The sequence below is a fragment of the Xenopus tropicalis genome, chromosome 7 (genome assembly GCF_000004195.4).
Source record: "Xenopus tropicalis strain Nigerian chromosome 7, UCB_Xtro_10.0, whole genome shotgun sequence".
Classification (NCBI taxonomy): domain Eukaryota; kingdom Metazoa; phylum Chordata; class Amphibia; order Anura; family Pipidae; genus Xenopus; species Xenopus tropicalis.
The window spans coordinates 85,753,000-85,773,886 of record NC_030683.2 but is presented as its reverse complement, the minus strand read 5'-3'; the positions used below and the strand labels follow the sequence as shown (position 1 = coordinate 85,773,886).

Here is a 20,887-nt window from a genome sequence, read left to right as displayed (position 1 = left end):
ACACAAACCTATACTTACCTAGCTATACACTCACATACATAAACTATATATATATACCAATATCAATACTAACTGAAGATATTAGTATCACAATAGCCTTGGATACTATGCTTGTTCAAGAAATCATCCAGCCCCCTCTTAAAAGCATTAACAGAATCCGCTATCACAACATCACTTGGAAGGGCATTCCCCAACCTCACTGCCCTCACCGTGAAAAACCACCTACGCTGCTTCAAATGGAAGCTCCGTTCCTCTAATCTAAAGGGGTGGCCTCTGGTGCGTTGAACTTTTTTTGGAAAAAAGAATATCCCCTATCTGTCTATAATCCCCTCTAATGTATTTGTACAGAGTAATCATGACCCCTTGCAAGCGCCTCTTTTCCAGAGAAAACAACCCCAACCTTGACAGTCTAACCTCATAGTTTAAATCTTCCATCCCCTTTATCAGTTTAGTTGCATGTCTCATCTCCAGCTCATTAATATCATTCTTAAGGACTGGAGCCCAAAAGTACAATACATACTCAAGGTGTGGCCTTACCAGACACCAATAAAAAGGCAAAATTATGCTTTCATCCGTTGAGTCAATCCCATTTTTTTATACAACACCTCACTTTATTTGCTTTAGTAGCCACTGAATGACACTGCCTGGAATTAGACAACGTGTTATCTACAAAAACCCCCAGGCCCTTCTCCATTAAGGATACCCCAACAAACTACCATTCAGTAGATAGTTTGCGTTTATATTATTTCTACCAAAATGCATAACTTTGCACTTGTCAACATTGAACCTCATTTTCCATTCTGCTGCCCAGTTTTCCAATTTTATCAAATCGCTCTGCAAAGTGGCAGCATCCTGCATGGACCTTATAGTTTTGCACAATTTAGTGTTGTTAGCAAAAATAGAAACAGTACTGTCTATGCCCACCTCCAGGTCATTAATAAACAAGTTAAAAAGCAAAGGACCAAGGACTGACCCCTGAGGTACTCCACTAACAATACTGGCCCAATTAGAAAATGTTCCATTTACCACCACACATTGTTATCTACCCTTCAGCCAGTTCTCTATCCAATTACAAATATTATGTTCTAGGCCAGTATTCCTCAGTTCTATGAGGTGCTGTATCAAACACTTTAGCAAAATCTACGTAGATGACATCAATTGCCACTCCAGCATCGAGGTTCCTGCTCAACTCCTCATGACACTAAAGTAGTCTGGCAATATTTGTTAGGCATAAAACCATGCTGGCACAAACTTATAGTACTGTATTGTGAACTGCAATCTATTCAAGTACCCTATCCCTTATAACCCCTTCCAAAAGCTTTCCTACTACTGATGTCAGACTAACAGGCCTATAGCTTCCAGGCTGAGAATGGGATCCCTTTTTAAATAAAGGCACCACATTAGCAATTCACCATTCTCTCTACACCATGCCAGACCTCAATGAATCCTGAAAAATTAAGTTTAGAGGTTTGGCAATCACAGCGCTAAGCTCATTTAATACTCTGAGATGAATACCATCCGGGCCTGGACCTTTGTTTACCTTTACATGTTCAAGTCTCTTTTGAATTTCCTCCTGAGTCAACCAATTGTCATAAGTTACATTACTAGAATTGGGTATATTAAAAGGGTAGCCTTCATTAGCTGGCTCCTCAGATGTAGAGACAGATGAAAAATAAGAGTTCAAAATTTCTGCTTTTTCCCTGTTCTCATCAACCCAGTGGCGTAGCGAGGGGGGTGCCGAGGGGGCCATGGCCCCGGGCGGCGTATCAGAAGGGGCGGCGGCGGCTCCTTCTCTCTTACACGCAACAGGCGCTTTTATAAGGTTGCGCCCGTGCGTATGACGTCACACGTCAGCGACGAGGCGCAACCTTATAGAAGCGCCTGTTGCCTGTAAGAGAGAAGGAGGAGCCGCCGATGGTCTGTTGGGGGTATGTACTATGGGGGAAATTGGGGGCACTGTGTGGGGGCTACTGTCTATGGGGAAATTGGGGCACTTTCCATGGGGGGGGGCCAGGTCTTTGTGGGGTATTGTGTATGGGGGCACTTCCTATTGGGGGCACTGTGTATGGGGCAATTGGGGCTCTGTGTATGAGGGCACTTTCTATTGGGGGGCAAGGTCTTTGGGGGGTATTGTCTATGGGGACACTGTGTATGGGGCAATTGGGGCACTGTGTATGGGGGCACTTCCTATTGGGGGCACTTTGTATGGGGCAATTGGGGGCACTGTTTATGGGGGCACTGTGTATGGGGGCACTTTCTATTGGGGGAACTGTGTATGGGGCAATTGGGGCACTGTGTATGGGGGCACTTTCTGTGGGGGGGCAAGGTCTTTGGGGGATACTGTCTATGGGGGAACTGTGTATGGGGAAATTGGGGCACTGTGTATGGGGGCACTTCCTATTGGGGGCACTGTCTAAGGGCAATTGGGGGCACTGTGTGGAGGGGGCTGTCTATGGGGACACTGTGTATGGGGCAATTGGAGGCACTGTCTATGGGGAAATTGGGGCACTTTCTATGGGCAATTGGAGGCAATGTGTGTGGGGGGCACTGTGTATGGGGCAATTGGGGGCACTGTGTATGGGGGCACTGTGTATGGGGGCACTTTCTATTGGGGGAACTGTGTATGGGGCAATTGGGGCACTGTGTATGGGGGCACTTTCTGTGGGGGGGCAAGGTCTTTGGGGGATACTGTCTATGGGGGAACTGTGTATGGGGAAATTGGGGCACTGTGTATGGGGGCACTTCCTATTGGGGGCACTGTCTAAGGGCAATTGGGGGCACTGTGTGGAGGGGGCTGTCTATGGGGACACTGTGTATGGGGCAATTGGAGGCACTGTCTATGGGGAAATTGGGGCACTTTCTATGGGCAATTGGAGGCAATGTGTGTGGGGGGCACTGTGTATGGGGCAATTGGGGGCACTGTGTATGGGGGTACTGTCTATGGGGCAGTTGTATGGGGGGACCGTGGCCAGAATAGCGTTAGGGGGGCCTGGCCAGCATAGTGTTAGGGGGCACTGTGGTAGGGTGACCCTAATACTTTTTATGTCTGTGTGTCCTGTACTGATGGGAGGGGCCCCGTGATTTCTGATGGCGGCCCTGCCACCATGGGCAGCCACGGACGCACAGCTGAATCCACTTTTGACAATTATGACATGCGCACCGCATTTCAAATTCAATCAAAAAAAAAAAAAAATTTAATGCTGCTTTTTTTATTTTGTCTATTTTTTTTAAGAATAACTAAATAGAGGGGCAGCAAATTTCCGGTCGGCCCCAGGCGACGAAAGCCCACGCTACGCCACTGCATCAACCCCCCCTCATGGTGATAATAAGGTTCCCACCCCTTCTTGCTTCATTTTTTAACTATTCACATTATTAAAAAAATATTGTGGATTATATTGCTTTGATTTTTTTTTTTCTGGATAGAAAATCTTTTCCCTGGCACACCTCTGTAATCTTACCTTATGTAATCTAATATGTTCAAGCTTCTTTCTAATAGTAACCTCATTAGTAAGGGGGAGAGCTATTTGTAAATGTAATGACATTCTGGGGCCCTTTGAGACTTCCTTCAGCATCTTGCATTCTGTTCTTGGGCTAAACTTGGTGGGCAAACTGACATAGGAAAGCTGACAGTAGTTTGAAATCTTCTGGACAGTGGAATAATTGATGGTCAGTTTGTTGGTGATCTTTATAAACCTCACCCCAGACTCAAGGCCTCAGAGCTCTTACAATGTAGGCATGGTGATTTCACTCACTTTAACAACAAAGAGAGATAAATAAGAGAGATTTCTCTAAGTTCCCCTTTAACGATGTTTCAATTATTTGGAACTGATTCTTATTTCACGTTTAGTTTGAGCTATTGATAAACATAGGGTTGTATTTACTTTTTTCAAAACCGGGCATTTTTGTTATATAAATTACTTAATGGACTAGAAAATGTAAATGGAGATCAACTAAATGCCTTGAAAAAAGTCAAACCCTGCTATCCTTAAACCTAGTAGTAATTTCTGCGTTTGAAACAGAGTCCTATAAATTAGCCTATAAATGGATAGGAAATACTATATACAGACCTCAATAATGGGGGACAGAAATGTTTTACTTTTTCACACGCAAAATCAGAATTTATGGTTTTATAAAATTACCCTGCAAAAAAATCTGTTATTTTTAACAGTTTTTTATTAACATACCGTCATATCTCACCTCTTTTAGGGCAACTTCCACTCCATTTCTTTCATAGGACTCAGCAGTTTTGGTAATAGCGAGGGCTGTTTGTTCTTTAGCAATCATGGCATGTTCTGAAGATAAAGACCTGGAACATTCTTCACAGCACAAAGATGCTGAAAATTTTAAAGGCAAATTGATATATTTAAGTGTTATTAAGAAAGTAGAAGATTTAAATCATGTAGTGTAACTTAGAGAACTAAACCCTAAAAATGAAAGGAATGCCATATTGTATATACTAAACTTACTGCACTAGCCTTCAGCAACTCTAGAGTAGAAATAATTTAGGTATTTACAGTTGTCACAGGATTCTCTCCTCATCTTGGATTCAGTAAGAACAGTCCAGAACAGCACACATGCTCAGTGTGCTCTGTGCAGCTGTTGAGAAGCTAAGCTTAGGGGTTGTAGCAAATTATCAGCAGAAAATAAGAGCCACCTGTCATATAAACTGATGTTATAGGGCTGATTATTACATTCTGATGCTAATTGCACTGTCATATAATGTGAATCTGAATTAATTACTAATCAGCCTTATACTGTTACATTTATAAGCAGTATATTGTCAGTCACTAAGCTCAGTAACAAAGCAGCACAGAGCATGTGCAGTGAATCAGCAGAAAAGAAGATTGGGAGCTACTGGGGCATTTTCAGAGGCACAGATCTTCCCTGTTAAAGGGCTGTGGTTGCCTTAGGTTGGTACAGAAGCCCAAAACATAACGTACAAACATTTCTAGACGATTTCTTTAGTTAAGCTTTACTTCTCCTTAAACTTAAGTCCCAGAAAATACTTTAAAGTACATCTTATTTCCAGCCTCTGCTTACCCAATGCTTTGTTTGAAAGTGGCTCAATGTAAACTGTAAACAATGATGTTTTAATCAACAGTAATAGGCTTGGTTAAAAACACAAGGATACAAAGTTTATACTAAATTTAGGGTGGTTAAATGACTATGACAGCGCTGCTGTAACTTAGGTCTGCTAGAGCAGCCCTATAACCAAGGTACATCATTTATCGGTTTCGTTTTTGGGGCTTCAGTTCATCCTTATTTACGCTTTATCTACTAATAATGTATTTTGCCAATCAATTTAAATACACTGGCAATCAATTTTGGTAATGAAGTTAATATATCAGAAATCTGGGATATACATCCTGAACCAGCAATCTATTAAACTGTATACATGTTTGGGGGCAGACTAGATGGCACAGGTAACTTTATATGCTCTGGGAGAAAAGTACTGAGCAAGTGTAATGGCTGCACATTTCTACCATATTGATTATTGTTCTTTCATAAATTGAAACTTTATTACGTGCAGATTTAAAAAAAAATGATTAATGTAATATTAGTTCACTGCCCAACTTTTCTTGAAATAGCTCAATATTGTTGAAGCTACAGAATACTAAAAAAAGCAGGCACTTTTGCCCTGTTTGCACACCATTGTTACGTGAGGGGTGATCCACAGATTCTGAGGATCCCACACTTTCTATCTGAGGAATTTTGCAGGAGTGTGCTTCTTCCCACTCTGTCATTTCTTGGTCAAACCTCTGATTATCCTCTTGGACATAACATTGCAATGCAGGATGGAGAGCATTGATCTTATCTTCCAGCTCCCCTTCATGGTCTGTAAAATATACACGGAAGAAGAAAAGAAAACACACACACACTTATTTAATGGTACAGGTCTGGAATCTATAATACAGAATTCTAAAAATCCAAGGTTTTCTGGATGAGAAGTCTTGATCACCATGCCTTAAGAATATTATAAGCATGTAAACTTTTTTTATCATTGTGGATTGTATTTAGTTAACATCAAGAACAAAGTCAATAAAAATCTAAAATGAAGGATTGTTTGCTAAAAATGCATTGCATATATTCAAGCTTTCTGGGCAACTGTTACCAGATTCCACCCCTGTAAGTTTAAAAAAAAAAAACATATATGTAAAAAATATATGAGTTACATTGATCAAATTAAGCCTTTCCTGCCTATGGTCAGATAAGCCTAAAATTAGAGAATTACATGAACCTTTGCTTTCCAGTAAATAATAGATTTTCTGCATGGAATTTATGCTCTTTCAAAAAGCTCCATCTCTCTCCAGTATCTGTCAGACAGCAATAGCCCTCAGTCCCTTAAGCCCATGGCAAATGGGAATTTCGGTCAGTTTCAGTGCAATGATAAGTGTGCTATAGCCCTTAGAGTAATGGCACATTGAAAGTTTTATAGTATTTTGCACCTTAGAGAGAGATTTTTTTGGGGAGGGCAATAAGTGACTACTTCATTGAAAGCGAATGGAAATAAATCAATGCAGGGCTAAAACACGGCAGTCACTTGACGCCACCATGCAGGACCAACAGACATGTGTCGTCCATCACTAAACAAAGGTGCAGCCAACCTACTCACAAACAATCCCACTAACGAGTACCTCCCCCTCACTCCTTTACAACAGGTCCCACCTACCAACACAAATGAGTTTTTCGGTTATATGTAGAACAATAGACAAGCAGAAAACTTAAATATGAAAATTAAATTTTTAACACTAAAAGAGTATAGCTGCAAGTGTCACTTAAGTAATAAACCAAACAAAAGACTACTTTACAAAGATTGAGAAACTGGGTTTAGCAAAGAAATTAAAGTTAAATCACTTACAGGCATAATACAGAAGAAAAAGAAGTAGCATTCATGTGTTGTGAAGAAAAACAATGTTTTTCTTACCAGCAATGAGGTATGGCAGCTTATTATTAATGTACATAAGACAGTATGCACTGGCATTTCTCATCCCACCGTAAGAATCTCTTACAAGCTCCTCCCAATTAGCTTCAGTCACAGACACATCATTGTACTTCAACCAGCAACACCTGCTATGACTATAGATGTAAGCCCAGTAATGTCCAGCATTTGCCTGACCCTCGTGGACTAATACTGCATGTAGTCTGTACGGCACCTGGTGGAGAGAAGGAATTGGGTAAATGTCAGTCGCAGATATGTACTAAAACAACTGCACTTCCTTTAAAACACATGTGTATTTTGTTGGTCACTTTGATTGACCATTACATAGATGTGGTCAGAAAATTACCTTCCCAGTTTTATGTGGCTCTTAAGTATCAGCAACTGTTCTGATACAGATAATATCTGTACAGTTTGGCCATACAAGTCTGCCTTAAAAAATAAGAATTAGCCTGTATATTGTCAGTATATGAGTTAATACAGCATTATGAATGGCAGAGGAAGGCTGATCAATATTCTAGCCTTACAGTAGGCACTAATACTGTATAATTTCTCATTGGCTCTAAGTAGCTCCACTTAAAAGCTCTGTTTCGTCCTACAGATCAAAAGTAAAATATTAGTCTATAGTAAAAAAAAAAAAAAAATTTAGATTAAATGGTAACATTTCTTATTAAATGCAGCAGTTATTTTCTGTAGTAATTACAACTGAGTGGGTACATTAAGAAAGATTATTAAGCAACAAACAAAGCATTTGCCAAATTTCTTATTTGTATTGTCATTTTTCTCCCATACCTGAGATAAATCTTGATCAATAAATACTTCTTCAATAGACTTTGTACAGCTCGCAATAGAATCCTTCAAGTCTGAAAGGTTGAAATCAAGGGAATGTAAGTTAAATGTAGCCAAAAAAATGACCTCATGTATATCTGTGAGGGAACAGACATTTCTCCCATTTAGCAGCATTCAAATTGCCTCCTTCCTGGGTTCAATAGGACAATGCCAATCACACAATGCATTTAATATGCCTGCCATCCAGCTACATGCGATTCATACATATGATTGTCAAATCCCATCCATCTAACTGCCAAATTTAGTAACTCACATGAGTCCTTAGAGGTGAACAGGTGATGCAGCTGAAGTCATATGTGCAAACCTTTGACGCAGACAGATCGACATTGTGTCTGACCAGCTGCAAATGTCATTAGAATAAACTGAGTAGCCCTACTCCAATCAGAATCATATTCAAAATGTAAGAACAAGTAAACCTTTTTTTTTCTATTAGTAAAATTACTCTAAATAGCCTCCATAATTACCTACCTTTGCCCCAGCATTCTCTCTGACCTGGTTCCTCAGTTAGAAGTTAATAGTTTTTCTTTGCTTCCTTGCGCAGAGTGAAGCCCCGACCCCACTTCCTGTTCAGGTCTCAAAAAAAACCCTGTTCAGGTCTCATAAAAAAGAAAAAACCTGCTAATGCACAGACTGGCTCCTGCTGCCTCCAGGCATGCCCAGAAGGCTCTTCAGGGTAGTCAAATTGAAGAGAGAGCTGAACAGGAAGTGGGGGCGGGGCTTCACTCTGCACAAGAAAGCAAAGAAAAACAAGGAACCAGGTCAGAGAGAATGCTGGGACAAAGGTAGGTAATTCTGGAGGCTGTTTAGAGTAATTTTACTAATAGAAAAAAAAAAGTTTACCTATTCTTTAAAATGCTGCTTAGTATTACTGATGAAAATGGGATGTAAGAAATGTCTGCTCTAGTCATGTTACAATATAAGATACTAGTGCATGTATGACTGCAAATGCAGAATGGTATGAATGTACAATGTAGTAAGAAGGTTAATTATTTTATGATCTTGCAGATATTTGATCTGTAATTCTGTAATTTACTAAACAGGACACCTATATTGCTTATGTGAGGGGTTACATAGTTAATTAGGGTTGATCAAGTCCCCCCCATACTGGCACAGAAACAAGATATTGGCAGGATGCAATGCCTGCTTTGATAACAGTGTCCACAAAAAAGCCCCTTTCTGCTTGCTGCAATTGTGAATTCCAAGGCTGAATAAAAAGATTAAAATAATTTATATAGTATAAGTAAAGTTTATTTTGCTTGACAACCTCAATAGAAAACAATTTGGAATTATTTCTTAAGGTGACAGGTCCCCTTTAAAGTTAAAAGGCCATCCAAAAGGTCTACAACACATTTTTTTCCAAACCCAACAAAGTATACAGTGTATACTGACCTTGAATATCTTTCTCCACCTCAGTTCTCCATCTCTGTAAGCAGGCAGCCACAGATCGGATTTCCTCTAAAGTATCAGACCCATGTGTAGGATCCTCTGCGGGGATGCAGTCATTTGGTACAGTATGCCCCACAAATGGAGGCAATGAGGAAGTGCTTTCACATTTAGGGCTGTCATCATTAGATGTTTCAGTGTCATTATTACCTACAAAGCTGAACAAGACAAGGCAACCATTTGTTTTTTCTCCTCAAATGCTACAATCATGGTTTATATTAAAGTAGGCTAAAAAGCTGGTGTGTGTTTTTTCTGTCTTAGTTTTAAAATTATTTGGCAGTATAAGTACACAAATGATTGTGAAGGTCTGTGGACATGTAGTAATAAAATTGGAAATCTCCCAATTTCAAATCTGTGCGATCCCATAAAACAGTGGTTCTCAACCTGTGGGTCGGGACCCCTTTGGGGGTTGAACGATCCTTTCAGAGGGGTCACTTAAGACCATTGGACACGTATTTCCGATGGTCTTTGGAATAATTGTATGGTTGGAGGTCACCACTACAGAGGGAACTGTATTTAAGGGTCGTGGCATTAGGAAGGTTGAGAACCACTGCCCTGAAGAAAGCTGGTCCTTAGAAAAAAACAGTCTATTCAAGGGACAGGAAATCTTCTGCATGTTGCTCTTAGAATTGTTATTTCAGTTGAGCTAATGGAGGAAATCTGAAAGTTTTAGTTTTGAATAGTGATGAGCGGATCTGTTCCATTTTGCTTTGCCAAAAATTTAGCAAAACTGCTGAAATACATTGAAGTCAATAGGCATGACTGGCCAAAAAATTAGCTCATCACTAGTTCTGAAACATTGATAGTGGCAAAGGTTGGCTTTAACTGTTACCTTTAGGTGAGTTTATATACTATATACAATACTTGTATTTGGCTAATGGTGGAGGATATTCTGCTGAATTATAAGCAATCAATGACAATTCTCAGTTTATTGAGCAGTTTATTTTTTATTTTTTTACAGTAATACAAGTGCTAAATAAGGGTCCAGCCATTAGACTGGTAAGCAATCCATGCAATTATATTGTGAACAGAAGTCCAACCCATTTGCTCTCCAGCTCTTTCTAAACTATTATACATCCCTTACAGCATGTACTGTATTTTGTGTTCTATTCATGAGAATGTAAAATTACCCATTTTGTAAAGGTTGTGCATCCAAAGAACCAGTGCTTCCTGTTGCAGACTGTGAGGTTGTAACCACTTCAGTCGGAGGGCACCATTCTGCAGACTTCGTGTTGGCAAATTCAAGAACATATTGCAACATATCAGGAAGTGGACACCTATTGGGCCCAGAGCCATATTTCAAGTAACTAAGGAAGAAAAGAAATACATTTAAAAAACAAAACAAACAGTGGCACGTTACAAATGTTTAACAAACAAGTCAGTCAACAATTTTTAAATTTACCTTTCAAGCTTCTGATTTAAGTGGTCAATGCAACCTTTCAGCCTCCTTGTTTCACTGTGCTTCCTTCTCATAAGCTCTTTGTTTTTGTACATAAACCTGATGAAAAATGTAGGGGGCATTAAATTAAAAGTTAAGCAGGGAAGATATTCACTTAGGTAGAAATGTTGGCCATACATATTAAAGGAGAAGGAAAAGATATAATTCACCGAGGGGGTGCTAAAATGTTAGGCACCCCCCAGTGATTGTACACTTTGGGTCGGCGTTCCTGTTAATAAAAACTTGCAACTGCCTGGGGTACCTGCTAACAAGTGATCCTCTTCCTTCTTCTGCCTCTGCACCGCTGCCTAGGCATGCACAGTAGAGTGAATAGCTAAAGTTTAAAAAAAAAAAAAAAAAAAGCTGTCTTTTTCACTGTACTGCCCATGCATGGGCCCCTGGATTGCAAGGAAAGAAAGAAGGAAGAAGATCGCTTGTGTGCAGGAAGCCAGTGCAGTTTTCTGCCGACAAGGGCACTGACCCCAGGCATCAGGTTAGTGATTACAATCACTGGGGGGGTGCCTAACATTTTGGCATCCTCCAGTGAGAATACTTTTCCTTTCCCTTTAAGCAATTCTGAACTTTTAGCCAAAATTCAAATCATGGCCAGATGCAGGCCATAATTATGTCCTGAAACAATCTTTAGCCAACCAGATTTTCTGCTGGGCCAAAATGATAGATATTTAAAGGTTCTGTATTAGAAGATTCTGAATTAACTAAAATTTTAGTTTAACATGGAGAGTTCATAGGCAATCACTGTTTTGATCAATACCAACAAACAAATGACACCCAGTTTAGTCAAAATGGACATTATCTGCCCATGTGTGACGAGACTAAGCTGCAAATGAGTTAAATTAACCATGCACTTCACTTTCTATGGACTCTAAAATCTGTACTTATTTGTAAGTTTTATTTCTGCATGTTGTATAAGACAGACACGTTTTGGTTCAGTTTTATACAATACCTTCAACAGAAACAAAGTTGTTTGCTTCCAAATCAGATCATGGAAAAATCAAAAATAGTAGATTCACATAAATATCTTACCTATCCATGTAAATAATTTCTGGGAATTCAAGTTTATTGTGAATCTTTTCAGGCTGCCCCAAGGACTGGTTAAATTCAAACCGAGAAAGCTCAAACGTTAATACAGGAGGAAGTTTTGTAAACCAGCGCTAGATAGAAAATGTAAATATAGAATGTACATTAGGACACTAAACACTGGTATATATGAAAAAGTTTAAATCTAAAAAGGTTAATATAGAAGGTAGTAGTTAATTTGGCAGCATTATACACAGGTGTGTATATTCTAATGTGTGACTACAGTTTAACTTTCCGTAAAGCAGAAGGAAAGGTTCAGTCATTGGGGGTGATGGTAGGCACCCCCCAGTGATTGTAATCACTTACCCGATACACCATGTGGGTGTTCCTGTTAGAAGAAAACTGAACTGGCCCGGAGAACATGTGTGAGCAATCCTCTTCCTGCTTCTTTCTTTGCACCAGGTGTGCATTTGCAGCAGTCAGACCAAATTTTAACAAAAAAAAGTGTTTTTTCACTCAACTGTGCATGCATCACCTCCAGGATTTTAAAGAAAGAATAAGGGAAGAAGCAGATCGCTAACTTGCAGGTACGCCCAGCCGGTGCAGTTTTCTCCTAACAGGAGCACTGGTCTAGGGTATCAGGTAAGTGATTACACTCACTAATGTTAGGGTGCCCAGTCATTGAACCTTTTCTTCTCCTTTAAAACATGTTTGTTATTGAAAAGAAGACCCATTGTGTATAAATATAACCCACAAATAGAAATACAGTTGCAAGAAAAAGTATGTGAACCCTTTGGATTTCTGCACAATTTGGTCATAAAATGTGATCTGATCTTCATCTAAGTCACAACAATAGACAATCACAGTCTGCTTAAACTAATACCACACAAATAATGAAATGTATCCATGTTTTTATTGAACACAGCATGTAACCATTCAAAGTGCAGGTGGAAAAAGTACCACACATACTTTTTCTTGCAACTGTATATACAACTTAAAGGAGACATTTTATATAAAGTTCATATTCAGTTATAATATTCATCCTCACTCAAAATGTGAAATGATGCAGAAAGAACAAGGTTTTGAAAGCATTTTACCTCCTAAAACTGCCATTATATGAGAGCTGCATTCACAAGCTCTCCAGTCTGAAGCCAGAGCCAAATGAGACATGGTAGTGTCGCTTCAGTCTCCCACAGGAAGTGGTCACAGCACTGACTGACAGGCTTTACTCAGCAGCAGCAAGGAAAACCCCTCCCTCCTTCTGTGTCTCTGCTTGTGCTGCTGCCAGGGGAGGGGAGTGGAGGGGGGGGGGGGGGGGAGAGGAGCGAGTAGAGCAGGAACAGACTGTCTGTGACATCGCTAAGCCCCACCCACTCTATGCATATTCACTTCACTTTAAAAAGGTATGAAAAGGTATGAGGGCCAGCGGCTCTGAGCCGATATACTGAAGAGTCTAAACCGGAAGCTGCATAACGTCTGGGTAGAGCACAGTTTTCAAGCAGTTATGGACATATTTGAACCCAAAGGTATTAAAATAAAAACAATTCCTTCTATTTTACAGTTTTTTACATTGTTTAGTGGATTGTAAAAATGTATGCTATATATCCCCTTTAACATGTTAAAAAGCAGATTTATCAAAATGTGAGATTAGAGTTTAGAACAGAAAAACTTACCTACTTTCTACACATTCCTATGGAATTTTTAGAACCTTATTTATCAAAAAGTAAACTCGAAATTTCATCCCATTGATAGATATAATTCCTATGTGATTTTTAGTCAATCAAATCAATAATCGAAATGAAATGAAATTCACAAAAAAAACACTTAGGGGCAGATTTTTTGAAAAGTGGGATGGGAGTTCACCACAGAAAAATTAACTCACTTAGTAAAATTACTATGGGATTTTTATAATTTCACTTTATGATAAATCTGCCCTTAAGTGCTATTTGTTGATTTTTTTTTCTTTTTGATTATAAATATAAAATTATTTATAATCAAAAGGAAAAAGAGGTCCACAAAAAAAAACATGTAGGGACCTGTAGGGTAACAAGCCCTGTAGCTTTAAACCTTACCTTTCTTATCTGCATTATAACTGGGCAGAAGCCCATTTATTTATTTAGCAAGAGTAGTTTCTTCGCTCCAGGCAGGAGAGATAGCAAGGATAATTCTCCTTTAGGGCCACGGTAGACCCGGAGATTAGTCGCCCGTGACAAATCTCCCTTGTTGCGGGTGACTAATCTCCCCGATATGAAGTTGCCTTGAGAGGAAACTTCAGCGATTTCGGGAAATCGCGGCGCCGCATATACCATCCCACCAGCAATTTACATTCAAGCCGGTGGGATGGCATATTGGGGAGATTAGTCGCCCACGACAAGGGAGATTAGTCGCCCACGACAAGGGAGATTTGTCGCAGGCGACTAATCTCCCCGTCTGCCATGGCCCTTACAGGCACGGCTGCCTTAGTGAAGAAACCACAGTAGTAGGTATCAGGTTTAATTTTGTTGTCTCTGGTCCAGGTCTGCTGTACAAGATCTGCACCACTGGAGGTTAAAAAACCTAAGGACCTTGTTATTACCCAAGCTACTCTCCACAGTGGCGCAACTTTATTCTACTTGCTCTGCAGTGAACCTACCAATCCATTGCTCTACATCTGCATTGTATTTTATGCTAATCCCTGTGAATCAATTGTCTTGGATGATAAAATCAGTTCAGTTTGAGTTTGCTACAAGAACCTTCTGGCATCCTTTCTTTATCATTCTTTGCACACAGCAAACACCCATCCTGTGTGTTAGAATCCAGTGTACCTCATGCTCTATAGCCATTCTAGCTGGACTTACAGATACTTAGGGGCAGATTTACCAAAAAGTGAGATTAATTTACAGAAAAATTCAGCCACTTTCTATTCATTCCTCTGTGATTTGTAGAAGTGTATCTATCAATTGGTGAAATTTAGAGTTCATTATTTAATAAATATGCTTCTAAAGATCCCACAGGAATGAGTTGAAAGTAGGCATGTTTTTCTGTAAACTGTGAGCTCATATTTTGATAAATCTGCCCCTAAGTGTTTTTTGTGGATTTATTATTTTTTTGATAATTTTATATTTATATCTTCCCATTTTTTTTTTATCCTGTATTTTCTGCTATGTAGAAAATTAAATTTGGGGAAGAGATTGCCTGTGTACTGAATATGAGTTTTATTAAGTTGCTAAAATAATAAGACAGCGGAATTATCCCTCATCCTCAATTTAGAAGTTTTATTTTTTTTTAAATAAGCTTTGTCAGTATTTCATATGAATAATTTGGGATTTTTTTCCATTACATGTAGGTTTTAAGTTATTAGAATAAGTTGTTCCAGATAAATACACCAGGATCAATATCCTACCTAAGGGTTCCGTGGTACAGCAGCATTTAAGGTCCCCATACACGGGCCGACTATAGCTGCCGATATCGGTCCCTTGGACCGATTCGGCAGCTAATCGGCCCGTGTATGGGCAGAACAGAGCGGCCTGGCCGACCGATATCTGGCCTGAAATTGGCCAGATCTTGATCGGCCAGGTTAGAAAATCCGGTCGGATCGGGGACCGCATCGGCTCGTTGATGCGGCCCCTGAACCGACTGCCCCATGGCCGCAAATGTAATCTGATCGTTTGGCCCCAGGACTGGATTTTCTAACCTGGCCGATCGATATCTGGCCAATTTCAGGCCAGATATCGGTCGGCCAGGCTGCTCGTTTCTGCCCATACACGGGCCGATTAGCCGCCGAATCGGTCCAAGGGACCATTATCGGCAGCTTCTATCGGCCCGTGTATGGGGGCCTTTAGTAGGTCCCTTACACATTTAAATATTATCATCATCACAGTGGCAGCCAGTAACGTTATGCAAGGATCACGCTAGCTAAAGCTCGGTAAGCTCTTTGTAGATAAGAAATAAAAATGATTTAAACTGGACAATACATACCCAGTATACACCAGATTACAAAAGGGGGAACAAAGCAGCAAACAGAAAGATAACAGACAACATTATTACTATATATGCTGCTTCTGAGTAACAAGAAAGTCTCCTTAACAAGATAAACAAAGCCAAAATATGCACTTATTAACATTATCAGGTAAGAAAACAATACTAACCTCTTGCCTGTACCTCGCAGATTGGGCAGTTTGCATATTTTCAATTTCTCCTTCCACCATAGCAGCTTCCAAACACTCATTTAGGTTACTGAAACCATTAACTTGGAGTGGGTACTGACCAAAAGTCTCAATGTTGGAGAAGGCTTTATTTGCTGTTAAATTGCACAAATTAACATTTGTAATTAGCATTACAGTTCACAGTGTTTATAAAGTGACAGGGAAAAGTTTATAGGGGCATGCTCTATATGGCAGAGGTGGACATAGAAATTCCTAATATGAAGGCAATTAAAAGGTGTACTGATCATTCATGAGAAAACAATAATGTCTATATAAACAAGCATCTTTGAAAAAATTATTATATTGTTTTAATTTGAGGTGCAAAAAGTCATAGTTATACAGCATACCTTCAAGAAATCCTTCATTAAGAAATGTGCCATAAAAAAGTTGTACCATTGGATTTTCTGATTTATCTCTTGGGTCCCTACGGAAAAAATAATTGGAAAAATGTTTGTTTCATTAAGACTTTGAAGACTTATTATGTAAAAAGATAGATGAAAATAAACATAACAAATTCAGAAAATTCTAAAGGCTGCACACTTAAAATTCAGTATCACAGGTAGGACTGGCCAGTTGTGAGAAAAGTCCATAAAACTAGGCACGATAAAAGTACGGAATCATGCTTTGAATATGGAGATTAAAAACTAAAATGGACTACTCACCAAAATCTGTGGTGGAGTCATGGAACAGCTTTTCAGCAGAGGGATTTGAGAATAACACAATCAGAAAATTTGGTTTGGGTAGACACAAGGAAAATATGAATATAAGAACATGCAAAGGGGCAGTACATATGGACACATGCAGAAACAACTGTTTGTTAGGACTGGGAAGTAGAGTGTTAAAAAAAAAAAAAAAAAACACCAGACATTGGCTAAAACATTCCTCTCTGTTAAAATGCAGTCTCAATTTTATGAAGGTTCAATATGGTGCTTGCACATTGGTTTATTTAAGAAACTTACTCTCCATTAACGGTCAGTTGGAAAGCATCTTCCAGCCAGTCAAGAAGTTTATGTGTAAACTCGCTGACATCTTGCTAAGCAAGGAGAAATAAATATTAGTGGCATGCTTAGTAGACTTACTGAACTCCAAATCAAAAAAAAATAATACTGCATTTTTTCTGTGTGTAAACACCACAGAGCAGGCAACAGGTTGGGCATCTACATTAAATGTTGGAGAAGCTGGGAATCGCTAAATTAAAGTTTATGATTGGAAGAAACCTTCTTAAAAGTGTTGTTCATTTTGAATTAACTTTTAATATGATGTAGAGAGTAGTATTCTGAGACTTTTTAATTGGTCTTCATTTTTTTTTATAGCTTTTTTAATTATTACAATTTTTGTTTAGCAGATCTCCAGTTTGGAAATTTAGCAGCTACCTGGTTCCTAGGACCCAAATTAACTTAGCAACCATGGAGTGGTTTAAATAAGAGATTGGTATATGAATAGGAGACGGGCTGAATACAAAAATAAGTTATGAAAAGTAACAATAAACAATCATTTTTTGCTGCCAGGGAGAGTGACCCCAACATGAAAGCTGCAAGGACTTAGAAGAAGACAGCAAATAATTTAAAAAACTAACAAATACATAATGAAGACCAGTTGAAAAGTTGCTTAGAACTGGCCATTATATAACATACTAACAGTTTATTTAAAGGTGAACCACCCCTTTAAGACACTTCATGCTCTGGTAATAACACTAAGCAGACATTAAAGGAGAAGGAAAAGGCTAGTAAAGAGAATCTCAAGCTGCAGGCATACCTTCAGTTGTCTGAATAGTGCCCTTAAGTCTCCCCATATTTCACCTGTTCAGAAGATCAGTAGCCAAACAGGAAGAAAAAACGCTAAGCTGTGTAAAGAAAGTTCCCATAATCCCCACTCCTGCACAGACACCCAGACCAAGTGAACATGCTCAGTTTGTAAGACTATGGGGCAGATTTATCAACATGTGAGCTTAATACATAAAAACTCAACCACGTTCTATTCATTCCTATGGGGTTTTTAGAAGTGTATATCAAAAAGTGAGTTCTAACTTTCACCCACTGATAAATACACTTCTTAAAATCCCATAGGAATGAAATGAATAGAACATGGGTGAGTTTTTATGTATTAAGCTCTTAACTCACATCTTGATAAATCTGCCCCCATGAGTCAGCTTCCTGCTGATTGGCTCAGATACACATTCCTAAGGGGGGGAGTGAGTTCTTAGCATTCTTGAGGGAGGGGGGAGCAGGAGAGAGCAGAGAACAGAGAGCTGCGTATCTCTGGCACAGGAATTATAGACACAACAAATCTTTTTTCAGAGAAGTCAGTGCAGCATTTCTGTGAGTGCTTATGGCTGTATTTACACAGACCTTTCTGATAAAGCTTACTTAGTGTTTACCTTTCTTTCTCCTTTAAACATTTTGCTGCAAGGCTGGACTTAATCCCAACATTATCATTCCTTTTTAGTCCAATCTTGACATCCTGCTTCTCAAAAGAACTACATATTTTGCAATTCCACCAAACAAGTATCTCAATCCCATTCAATCAACCTATTAGAACTTTGGGCCATAAGAACAGTTTACAAGGGAATCTTGCAGTATGACTGGCATATTAAAGAAAAAAAAAATAACTAACATTTCCGTACATGGCTAGATTTGCTTAGGCAGTCTGATCAAAGTCTACAATACTGCATGACTGGCTGGGCATATATGGCACCTCAGAGGAAGGTTGGCAGTTTTGATAAACTGCCTGGTGATCTATCGCTACAAACCAAAAAATTCTCAATGCATTAGAGGGGCATTGAATATGAAAAAATGTCATGGTCAAGTACAGCTAAATTCCACTCCAGTTGGCATGGGTTCAATAAAACATGGCTAAGCTCTTTGAAGTAAAAAGCCTGCTGCTAAATAGTCTATGGTAAAACAAGCATTGGAATGGTGGAAAAGATAATAAGAGATCTAGGGATGAATACAGAATGTAGGAATAAAAAAAGGTTTCCCCTTACCACGAAATCTAGCACTTTACAAAACTTCATTACAACCAAGCTAATCTCATTTTAATGTTGGGATTGGTGATCCCAGAAAATCACCATATAATAAAATGTAAAATGTGATTTTGGTTATATTTTTAAGAGGAAATATTTTACCAAAAGAAGTAGATATTTAAACCATAATGACAGATATTCCTTATATCACCTGCTGTGCTTCTTCTGATAAAAATGCATCTTTCAGCAGTTCTAGGGCGGGAGAAGGATCCACAAACTTTCGGTTTGATCCAACCATTAAGGTAAAAAGGCACTGTAGTTCCTGCATGAAAGCAAGGTTCCTTTTCTCCTAAAAAAAAATAATCATGTCAAAGTTGTGTTATCAAGAGACATTCTAATATGACCAAAGTTCGGATTGCTAATTGGTCTGAATATGTTCTAAGAGTTTCTGGCATCTCCACAGCCCATCATTTCTCATTAAGATGTGACATTAGCCTTAGGGGCATTCTTTAGTGCTATGGCCCATCACAGCAGTATGCAGAGTGCTGCTAGTTCTAGCCATATTCTGTAATTTAGCCATACCTCCCAACTGTTCCGATTTTTGCAGAACAGTCCTAATTTTAACAGCTCAGCATGCAGTCCCAGATTCTTATTGAAAAGTCCCTCATTTCCCTTTGATCTCTTGCACTGAATGCCAAAAAAGATACAAATTTTCTCAAACTTCCCCATGACCACCATAAATGTGTTCAAACATTACATAACCTGTCAAATTTTGTAAAATGGGAGTGGTATTTAGGGGGTAAGGTCACAAAAATTGGCACAGTAAAAAAAAAAATCACTGCACTACACACAACATTTCTTTTTGTCCCTCTTTCCATTTTTCCAATGTTGGGAGGTATGATTTGGCATTAATGCTAGTACAGACATTGGACCCCTTATCCAGGAAAGCCTTTCTCCCATAGACTCCATTTTAAACAAATAATTCTATACTAATAAATACTTGATCCCAAGTAAGATATAATTAATCCTTATTGGAGCCAAAAACAATAATATTGGGTTTAATTACTGTTTAAATAATTTTATAAGTAGACTTAAAGTAGAAGATCCAAATAACAGAAAGACTCCTTATCCAGGAAACACCAGGTGCCGAGCATTCTGGATAATGGGTCCCATACCTGTACTGTATTGAGTCAATGGATTCAGGGCTGTTGTACTCATGCTATTTTGACACAAAGCTCTTAGGAAATACAGCAGCAACTAAACTATCCTGGGCAACCTATCACTTGTTTCCATTGAAAACAATAGAAAACTATTTGATTCAGCAGGCACTGCAAGTGGTCACAGCTTGAGAATGGGGTAGTTTTCATTCTTGAGCAGCACCTGCCTGTGCCTGCTAGAGGCTGTCATAGGCATTTCCCATTGTGAGAACTGAGGACAGATGACCAAGGGTATTTTAACTACAATAGATCTTCCTCAGAGACCACCAGGGTCAAAAAGGCAGATGTGCCAAAGCATTTAAGTCAATGATGGCTATTTACAAGATGTAAGAAAGTAAGCAGCAATCAGAAATTTCTGACATTGTGTCCAGATCAATATTTAATTTTAGCACCCAAAAACACAACTGTTCATGCTGTTTCCAAGTGTTTCTCCTGGTATCCCACTATTCATTTATTTTATTTTTTCTAAATTTAGCAGTCCCTTTATTTATTATTTCCACTTTAAAGGGCATGTCAACTCAAAAATAAAATTTTGCCTATATATAATTTCAAGCAACATTGCAATATATATTCATTACAACTTTTTAATGGTTTCTAAAGTTATTTGTATATATAATTGCTATTAAAAGCAGAGTAACAGCAGTGTAACACAAACCAGCAGATTGACAGTCCTATCTCGCTGGAGGAGACTGGCTTTTACAAAATTGGACCGGTCACCCTAAAAAATAATTCCAAATCCTTTTCTATCATGTTAGTTGAGCAAAATAAACTGCACTTTAAACTGCACACTGTATAAACTATTTCATTTTTTTTTTTTAA

The 20,887-nt window shown here is 38.9% G+C and overlaps 1 protein-coding gene across 6 annotated transcripts in view; it reads right to left on the bottom strand.

Moving 5' to 3' along the window:
• Positions 1-20,887, bottom strand: part of usp28 (ubiquitin specific peptidase 28) — a 59,813-nt gene that overhangs the window by 14,206 nt on the left and 24,720 nt on the right. For 4 of the 6 annotated variants that reach the window (XM_002937821.5, XM_018095973.2, XM_018095974.2 and 1 more), the window contains 12 exons: positions 19,063-19,200; positions 16,849-16,922; positions 16,237-16,313; positions 15,833-15,984; positions 11,712-11,839; positions 10,632-10,727; positions 10,360-10,536; positions 9,176-9,387; positions 7,730-7,800; positions 6,926-7,154; positions 5,651-5,836; positions 4,198-4,334 (listed from right to left, as the gene is read on the bottom strand). In XM_002937821.5, coding sequence (XP_002937867.3) covers positions 4,198-4,334; positions 5,651-5,836; positions 6,926-7,154; positions 7,730-7,800; positions 9,176-9,387; positions 10,360-10,536; positions 10,632-10,727; positions 11,712-11,839; positions 15,833-15,984; positions 16,237-16,313; positions 16,849-16,922; positions 19,063-19,200 — 1,677 coding nt within the window. Of the gene's footprint in view, positions 1-4,197; positions 4,335-5,650; positions 5,837-6,925; positions 7,155-7,729; positions 7,801-9,175; positions 9,388-10,359; positions 10,537-10,631; positions 10,728-11,711; positions 11,840-15,832; positions 15,985-16,236; positions 16,314-16,848; positions 16,923-19,062; positions 19,201-20,887 lie in introns of those variants that run through there. The other 2 variants (XM_012967051.3, XM_031905343.1) reach the window with 2 other exon arrangements.